At 49.6% G+C, this 9,417-nt stretch overlaps 1 protein-coding gene across 5 annotated transcripts in view; it reads left to right on the top strand.

The window, feature by feature from the left end:
- Positions 1–7,861, top strand: part of LOC106745170 (protein groucho-1-like) — a 76,513-nt gene extending 68,652 nt beyond the window's left edge. For all 5 annotated transcript variants that reach the window (XM_014620506.1, XM_014620507.1, XM_014620509.1 and 2 more), the window contains 6 exons: positions 2,594–2,719; positions 2,798–3,080; positions 3,205–3,460; positions 4,451–4,726; positions 5,112–5,715; positions 6,090–7,861. In XM_014620506.1, the coding sequence (XP_014475992.1) occupies positions 2,594–2,719; positions 2,798–3,080; positions 3,205–3,460; positions 4,451–4,726; positions 5,112–5,715; positions 6,090–6,197 (1,653 nt within the window). In that variant the 3' untranslated portion in view covers positions 6,198–7,861. The remainder of the gene's footprint in view (positions 1–2,593; positions 2,720–2,797; positions 3,081–3,204; positions 3,461–4,450; positions 4,727–5,111; positions 5,716–6,089) is intronic.
- The last annotated feature ends 1,556 nt before the right edge of the window (positions 7,862–9,417 follow it).

The following is a 9,417-nucleotide window of genomic DNA, read 5'->3' as shown; positions in this document are numbered from 1 at the left end:
CCCCCCCCCCCCCCCCCAGGCTTTTGTCTTCGGTTCCCATTCTCTCACGACGACGTGGCCGTACCGCGTCGCGAAACACGAGAATACTCGCTCGCTTGATTTTTCCGTGTCGCGGGATTTCATACGTCGCGCCGACGTATTCTCCCGAGCGATTTCCTCCCGATCCTCCGACGACGAGACCCGACGCGGCGATGATGTATACACTCCGATGTTATCCCGCACACTAATCGCCCGGAGATACACTCGCGAGCTATCCCCGACCTCCTATTTTTATTTCCTTCCACTCGAGGTGCTTTCGAGAGCGGTGTTCGCCCGACAGTGGGGAAGATGATACCGAGGCGTCGAAGTAATGGACCGAGAGAGAGAGAGAGAGAGAGAGAGAGAAGGTAGTTGCGAGGGACGAAGGGTAATTGAGAAGAGGAGATTTACTTCGACACTGGGGTGGCGGCGGCTGCGAGGGGATGCGACGGGGATGGTTTACGGGGTTGCAAGATGGGGCGCGTAGTTATCGGGGGGCAGGGTGAGAGCCACCGGCGCGCTCACGAAGGCATGCGGACGGTACGCGACGCCCTGTCGTGTGTAACGACGACGAAACTGCCGCTCGTAAAACTTCTCGACTGCGATGATATCTCGTGCGACTCGCTCAGCGGAGAGCAGAGCCGGAAGACTCGACCTGACTCGCCGACATCTTGAACGGCGCCCTTCCGAAGAGCATTTTCGCCCTCTCTTTTTTCTTCCCGCTCCCTCGGAAATTCTCTCTCGCTTTGGCGATTTCTCGTTCGCCTGGTCGAAGTCGAAGACGAGTTCGGAGATTGTCTATCAGGTATCGATCCTCGCGTCGCTCGTCGATTACCGTCCGATTCCTCGCGTTCGCTACTTGGAGAACGGTATCCGCGTCGGACGTGTAAAACACCGGGCGAATTTGCGGAATCGCGATAAAGCAAAGTCTGTGCGCGAAACGCACAGGAGTCCGCGCTGCACTTGTACAGTCGCCTATCGTGTATGATCAGTCACGATAAGGTTGCAGAATCTTTTTTTTTTTTTTTATAAATTTCGGAACATATCCCGCGTCAAATAAGAGAATTTGTTTTTTAATAATTCACGGGAGATACATTTTCCTGTTTGATACGAGACGCGTTGCGAAACTCATCGAGAAAAATGTCGTAACTTTATTGATTATACCTTTTATATGATTATACCTTTCTCTGGATAAAAAATTGCACAATTTTTAATCTTAACATATGAAGTTAAAACCGTCATAAGTAGAGCCGATACGATTCTTGCTATAGGATTACTTGCGCAATTTTCAACGTCATGGATTATGTATAAAGCTGAAAGTCATGTAATTTTCAGTCTAGGGAATGGCATATATTACTCCGACTATCGTCGGTGGATTACAAGTTGCAACATTTTTTATTGTGATGAGTTTTGTAACTTCGTTTTTCCAATTGGAAAATGTATTTCCTAGAATTACTAGAAAACAAATTCTCCTATTCACGGAAAGCATTGAAATTCGAAAAAAATGCCGCAACTTTTAATCTGCTGACTACATCAGACTCCGCAGTTCTACTCTCTGGACGTTAGGCGCGCTATTTTCGAGTATTTGTGCATTATGACTGCTGCTTTGTAACATCGTTGCCGATTCATCACATTACGAACAGTCATCATGCACGAATATTCGCACATTAATGTTCCTGATTGAAAATTTCCGATGGCACCATGCCTAGGGAATGGGAAGCATTAAGAGTCTTCCGTACAATGTATATTCGGTTTCAAAACAGTTTGAGCACTTTTTCGCTACGCTTCGCAGCACGACCTATGGTCCGATGAGAGAACTTGACTCCTGGGAATTAATCAAATGCAAGTCTACAAAGCAACGTATTAATTACAATCGAATTTCTCGATCACGCGCCACGTGTCTACCATATTCGCGCATCATGACGACGTTGCGGCTATCACGCCGGACTGTGTACTTCCGCGTTTCGGAAAATCGACTGCCGATATTTCTCTTGGCAGTCGTGCATAATACGATGGGGAGAAAAAGCGGAACCTTACGATCCGCTCTATTATTCTTCGTTCGCTCCGGAGACGAATGGAGGTCGAACGGGCTGTGAGGGATAAGTAATTCCGTCGATGCCTCTTCCGCCCGTCCGACGGGAGAGTCGTTTTATTTAATCGCGAAGGAGGAAGGAATTCAGTCGTTCTCTTACCTTACCCTCCGACGCTCGACCGCCCTCTCGGCCGCAAGAAATCCCCCGTTGCCGATACTTCTCCGCTGGAAAATCCATCGAAGAGGTGGAATCGCGCCGCGGCCCGTAAAAATCGTCGTCGACTCGAATAAATCCCCCGATATCTCCGTAATCGGATTAACCGCGCGCGACGAGCGAGCGGATCGCGCGTCGATAAGGTCGACGTTGATATAAAAAACGAGAGAATTAGAGAGAAAAAGAGAGAGAGAGAGAGAGAGAAAGAGAGAGAGAGAGAGAGGGTAGGGAAAAGGATAGAGGATAGAAGAGATAAAGAAACCGTGCTCGTCGAACGACTTCGTTAAAAGCGTCTCTAACCGGAACCGGTACCGTTCTGTCTGTTGCAGAGGAACTCGATATCGCCGGCCGAACGTGAGAAGTACAACAGGCCCCGCAGCACGCCCGATCCGCAGCACCACGAGCACCTGCACCTCAAGAAGATGAAGAAGGAACAGGACAAGGACATTGGCCATGTAGGTATCCGAGATGGTGCTCCGTGTTGCGCGATCCGCGATTCTCCTTAATAAAGCCGTGCACGTTCTGTCCGGCAGCAAAGCGACGGTGAAAAGAGCGACCAGGACCTGGTGGTGGACGACGCGAGCGAGGGCCCGACCAGTCCGGCGGCGAACGGCACCTCCTCACCGCGGGAGAACGGCCTCGACAAGCTCGGGCCTTCTTCGGTACCCCTGAGCGGCCAGGTGAAGAAGGAAGTGCCGCCGCCGTCACCCAGGAGCGGCACTAGCAGCAACGCTAGTACCCCTTCGGCGAAGAAGATGGAGGAGCGCGAGAAACCGACCACACCGATCTCAAAGCCAGTCACACCGACGTCTGCCGGTACGTCTGCGGTTATTCGAATTCGTGAGTTCGCTCGTGAGTTCATTTTCTCACTTCATTAAGCGAAACGAAAAGGCGGCGCGAACCATGAAACAAATAATCGTGCCGACTGACCACGGCGTAGGTGGCAGTAGCTCCGGCTCGGGCGGCCTGAAGCCATCGAGTTCCAGCAAACCGCTGGTCTCAGCCTCCGTGGTCGGTCCTTATCCGCCGCATTATCCACCGCACCACCCGCCAGCGGGTCCCCATGTGGACATGCTAGGCTATCCTCCGGGGACGCTCAACGGCTACCCGGCGAGACCGCCACTTCAGCAGCTCTACGACCCCCACGCCAGCATGAGAGCGCCTCTCGGGCCGCTCGGTGTTCCGGGTGGCAAACCGTAAGTATTTTACTCTCTATCTCTGTGATATTTTAGACTTCCGCGGAGAAATGCTTCATTTGGCTTCGGGGCTAGCGTCGGGTTCCTTGTCAATTTCTTTTCGACGTTTCGTTAACATCCCAATGAGTCTATCTTGTTACTTTTAACCCTTTCAAGGAAAGGTAGGGCTTATTCATGGTCCTAGCAAGACGTTTAGAGGAAAAGGTGGTGTTGTGGCCCCTATCGTTAAAAGTACAGAGTAGTCTTTTCACCTTTTTAGGGACAGGAATGACCTTAAACTGTCGTTTCTCCGCAGGATTCCTTTTATATAGGCGCAGATAAACGATAATTGGGGGGGGGGGAGAGAGAGACGGGGTTTGGGAAATGGGAAGAAAGGAAAGATTAACGAAACTTTCGAGGAACTTGTAGAAAAACATTCCTGGCCCCCGTCCTCCTCCAACAACTAATCGTCCATCTACGCCTGTGTGAAGGGACTTCCCGGGGTGACAACCGTTTCAGATTATTCCTCAACATGTATTGTTCGAAACAGTAAACCCAATAACATGCTGGAATGAGCACTGGCGTGGCCAGTGAGAGAGACTGTGCGACAAAGGTCACGTTTAAGTAATATATCGCTCTCTGTTTTACTAACATGCTATATAGTCTAGATGGGCTAAGATAAGACAAATACTCAGTACTCTCTCGGCACGAGGTGATTTGCCAGAAACAAAGGCAGTGCTCATTCCAATACATTATTGAGTTCGCCGGTTTCAAATCGTCCCAAAGCAACGGTGATATTCGCGAACTAGTCGTTTCGTTTACTCTCTCCGCGAGAATGTCGATCTTTCCGGGAATAATCCCAAGCGTCCAGCCGGATCTCCGAGTGAGCCAGGAGAGCTGCAAACGAGGCTCTTTCCGGTGCGAATGAGAGAAAACTCCGTAAGATTTGACGTCCCCGGAGGATCTCAGAGTAACTAACCTCCTGTTTTCTCTGGCTCTCCTGCCTTACAGAGCGTACAGTTTCCACGTGTCTAGCGAAGGTCAGATGCAGCCGGTGCCTTTTCCACCCGACGCTCTAGCGGCTCCCGGGATACCGCGTCATGCGCGTCAGATAAACACGCTCACCCACGGGGAAGTGGTCTGCGCAGTGACGATCTCGAACCCGACCAAGTATGTTTATACCGGCGGCAAGGGATGCGTCAAGGTGTGGGACATCAGCCAGGGCGGCAGCGGCAGCGCGAAGCCCGTTTCGCAGCTGGATTGCCTGCAACGGGACAACTACATTAGGTCGGTGGTAACACGTGTCTTCATTCGTATTCGTGACACATTAACTCCCAAACGCTATACGGTCGATGTAATTAATTTCCGACTGAATTCTGGATGACATTTAGTCGTGTCCGCCGGCTGTATATCATGCCGGAGCAGCGGCGCGCATCGATTTACCGCACGCATTTTCCGTATGCATTTACCCCCTCCTCTCCTCCTCTACCTCTTCTGCTATCTCTACCTCCTCCTCCTCCTCCTGCTCATGCTGTCTCTCTTCGTCTCTCCGCCGCTACTATCACCGGCCGGTTCACTCGCAGCATACGGGAGCGTAATAATTATTTAAAAGCGCGCATAAGTGGCGGTATTTAACGGGATTAATGTAACGACCGCGCCGTTCGTTAACCAGGTCGGTGAAGCTTTTGCCGGACGGACGGACCCTGATAGTCGGCGGCGAGGCGAGTAACCTCAGCATCTGGGACCTGGCCAGTCCGACTCCGAGGATCAAGGCGGAACTGACGTCGTCGGCGCCGGCCTGTTACGCTCTCGCGATCTCGCCGGACTCCAAGGTCTGCTTCAGCTGTTGCAGCGACGGCAACATCGCCGTCTGGGACTTGCAGAATCAGACTTTGGTGCGCCAGTTCCAAGGGCACACGGACGGCGCCTCCTGCATCGACATCTCCGCCGACGGCTCGAAGTTGTGGACCGGCGGTCTCGACAACACCGTGCGCTCGTGGGACCTGCGGGAGGGCAGGCAGCTGCAGCAGCACGACTTCACCTCGCAGATATTCTCGTTAGGCTACTGCCCCACCGGCGAGTGGCTGGCGGTCGGTATGGAGAACTCGAACGTAGAAGTGCTCCACGCTACCAAGCCCGACAAATATCAGCTGCACCTGCACGAATCCTGCGTGCTCTCGCTGCGCTTCGCCTCCTGCGGCAAGTGGTTCGTCTCCACCGGCAAGGACAACCTGCTGAACGCGTGGCGCACGCCGTACGGCGCCTCGATATTCCAGGTGGGTCGTCGATGAACGTTGCGCGAATCTACAGTCTGTTTAATAAGAGCGTGACCGGGAAAACCGTTACATCGAAAACTTTTGAACGAGCAGGTGGAAGGGTTCTTCCCCTACGACGTATTATACAGAGGGCCCCTATGATTGTGCGACTTTCGTTAGAGAACGACATAGTTAACGATGAGCACCGGAGTGTAGGGTAGATCGAGGCGAATCGGATCAATAGCTTTGAAGTGTTGCGTAATACATGTATAATATTTTTATAATAAGTCATTTGTAAAAGTTACGTCGGTCACGCTCTTGTTAGACAGGGACTGTATATCTCGCAATTGCCAGTTTCGATACTGACCATTGCCGTTTTTCTTTCTCATTCCCAGTCGAAAGAGTCATCGTCGGTGTTGAGCTGCGACATTTCCACCGACGACAAATACATCGTGACAGGATCCGGCGACAAGAAAGCCACCGTTTACGAAGTGATATATTGAGCCATCGATTCGGCGGTGTACTCGAATACTCGTGCAACGTCGACCGTATCAAGTTTTTTCTGACTCACTTATGTGTGACTGACTCGCAAGCTGAGTGAAATCGAAAGGGATGCAAATTTGGCCCTTTCTCGCGAATCTCCGACGATGGAAGAGGATGCGGACACAACGGGACTCAACGGTCGCCATAGGCCCGAGAGAGACGAGGACAGCCGAGACGAATCTCTCTCGCGCGCGCGCTTCTGCAACGCGCGGGAGTCCCGAATTAGTGTGAATCGCGAAAATATAAATATATTTGAAAGCAGAGCAGAAGAATGTATGACACGGAACGTGTTAGCTGCGTAAGATTGTATAGAGTCTATGATCGCGCGTGTGTAAGTAGAACGAGAAACACGAATGGGATCACGATGATAGAGAAAAAGAATGAAAGAGAGAGAGAGAGAGAGAGAGAGAGAGAGAGAGCGAGAGAATTAGAGTTAGAGAGAGAAAGAGAGAGGCATGTGTGAGGTCGCACCTCCCGGACTGTATTATCGCGTGGGAGGTTGACACGAGGTCGCTTGTGTAATATGTTATATAGAATCTTCGCGATTGTAGATTTGCGTGCGATTGCATGCGCGGAGGAAGAGAAGACGGAGTGTTTCGACGAGTCGAGTGCGTGCATTTTCGTCGCGGGCGCCGAGCGCATGGTCGTCGTCGATCGACGATGCGGAACGAACGGCGCCCCGACGGAAATATCTGAACACGTGTGTGGAACGCTGATGTTCTAGTGTCGTAGACTTGTCAAAGTAGGGATGTATGTTGTGTCGCAGAATTATACATAATATATTGAGCACACACGGAAAGAAAGACATCCACACGAACACACATATACATACGTACATACACATAATTGACACACATTACACCACAGGTACACGTAGAACCGTCGTTTACCGTCAGATAGCGACGGTAAAACTAGGGCTATGAAGAAACCGATAAGCATCGATCACGCTGGACGAAAAAGCCGACGTAAAAATGGTGATCTTTGACATTTCTACCACCGACAAGAGGAGCATATAATTTGTACTTATCGCTTTGATTTTTAATTACGATTCTTTCATAATTATATATACATATATATATATAAATATATATATGGCACTGTTGCGTCTGCCGTTAAGACTTTATTGTAATTGAGATTTTATAAACTGGTCGCGCGCGGAGATAAGGGGAGAAAGACACAGAGATTGCGAGACGGGACAGTGATAAACGCGAGGGGAAAGAGAGAGAGAGAGAGAGAGAGAGAGAGAGAGAGAGAATGAGAATGCTCTCCGGTCTTGCGTGTTTTGATCGAGATTGACATGCGAGTAATTAGGGAAAACTGGCTTTCATACGCCCGTTACGAGCGGTATAACAAAACGAGATCGGTAATAAATAATCTTGACGAGTAGAGAAAGAGCGAGGAGGAGAGAAAGAGAGGGAGCTCTACGCGGTTGTGCGCGGAAACTTACTGCGCCGCGGCTTCTTTCTTGATATACATAACACAGTGTACATCGTCTGCGAGTACTCGACTGCCATAATAGGCATACATTACTACGCACACGCATACGCGTAATAAACACGCGAGCGGACCACGTACGTGGGCGGATTTTGCAGAATATTCAATAAAGTATTTTTGTGACTACTCATCGTGACCCTAGGCTTATATAAAAGAAAAAAAAATCATAAGGAAAAAAAAAGTACCATCGTGCAAAAGCGGTCGGGCGCGATCGAGCATGCACCCGCGCGTCTGTATCCGCTGCAGATCGACGAGAAGACAAAAGAATAAGAGAGAGAGAGAGAGAGAAAGAGAGAGAGAGAGAGAGAGAGAGAGAGGGGGAGAGAGAGAGAAATAAGGAGAAGAAACGGCGAGACACTTGACTCTTTAAAACGCTGCCGCTCTCTTCGGTGCGGCGACGAAGACGGAGGTGCGTCTTGGATTTAGGGTAGCTAGCGCCATTATTATTCGAAACCGTATGGTGAAAGCGGGTGATGCGTAATGGAGATTTATATTTTGTTACAGGAAGGCACATACACGTTGACACCGCTGTGATCGTCCGAAATTCAAAAATGCCATATATACTGCCGCGATTCAAAACGATAGACAAGAGCGAGTAAGAGAGATAAAATAAATTGAGAGAAAACGGGAGAAACAGAAACCGGGGGAAACTTGGCGCGACACACACGGGGGGAATCACGACATAAGAGACGCGGTCGGAGAGAACGCCACGCGCTTTTTACGCCACGCACTTTTACGCACGCACGTACGCACGACGACGAACGAAACGAACCGTACGACGGAACGCACGTAACACACGCACGCACGCACGCACGCGATTTTGGACGAGCACAGCTCCGGATCATATAGACCAATAGTAACAACGATACCTCAAGAAGACTCAATAGTTAATTATCTCTAAACTCAATCGACTTGTACAGAATCGAGATATTCTTTTACAGCGAAGTAACGTACACTCTCACACATAGACATACACGCATACACACACACACACACGCACCGTGGACAAAAAGAAAAAAAAAACGTGAAAAGAAGAAGAAAAAAAGTAACAGAAAACTGCGCGCGACGAAAAGATCGCCACAAATCGCGACGATTGATTGTGCCCCATTTTCCGTATTTTTTCCTCCTCTTCCCCCCATCCAAGTCCCATATCCATCCGACAATTCCCCCCTCCCCCCTCCCGTAATAATCGTGTACCGTCGTGTACACGTCGAACTGCGTCTCCGTGCTCGCATTTTGCACTCCGCGAAAGCGTACGAAAGCCGTGGGTGAGAAAATAATACGTTCGTAATAAACGGAAGACGAGACAGCGTTAATCTTTTTCCAAGCACTGTTCAAGTTGTTCCTATAGCTACGCGAAAAAAAAAATTGTTTCTTTCGGCAATTAAATCCTCTATATCTATATATAAAAGGATCTATTTCAACGTGATTATTTTCGCCAGCCCGTTTCCCCGATCCCGCAAGTCGTGTGTTGTTTGAACGTAACTCGGCATTCGGACCTAGATAACATTAAGACGTCCTAAGGACGTCTTTAAATAATATGACGTCTAAAAGATGTCTTTTAGACATACGTGTTGTTTGGGGAAACCTCGTAACTTCTCAATTGACAGTCGAAATCCGACTTAGCTGAAATCTGAAATTTTTCCTTTCTTTTTTGTTAGAAATTATCGATTATCTCTTCGATAT

The sequence above is a fragment of the Dinoponera quadriceps genome, unplaced genomic scaffold (genome assembly GCF_001313825.1).
Source record: "Dinoponera quadriceps isolate SergipeBrazil2010 unplaced genomic scaffold, ASM131382v1 scaffold1425, whole genome shotgun sequence".
In the NCBI taxonomy this organism is placed as follows: Eukaryota; Metazoa; Arthropoda; class Insecta; order Hymenoptera; family Formicidae; genus Dinoponera; species Dinoponera quadriceps.
Note: the sequence above shows the minus strand (reverse complement) of the source record. Positions and strands in the feature narration are given on the sequence as shown.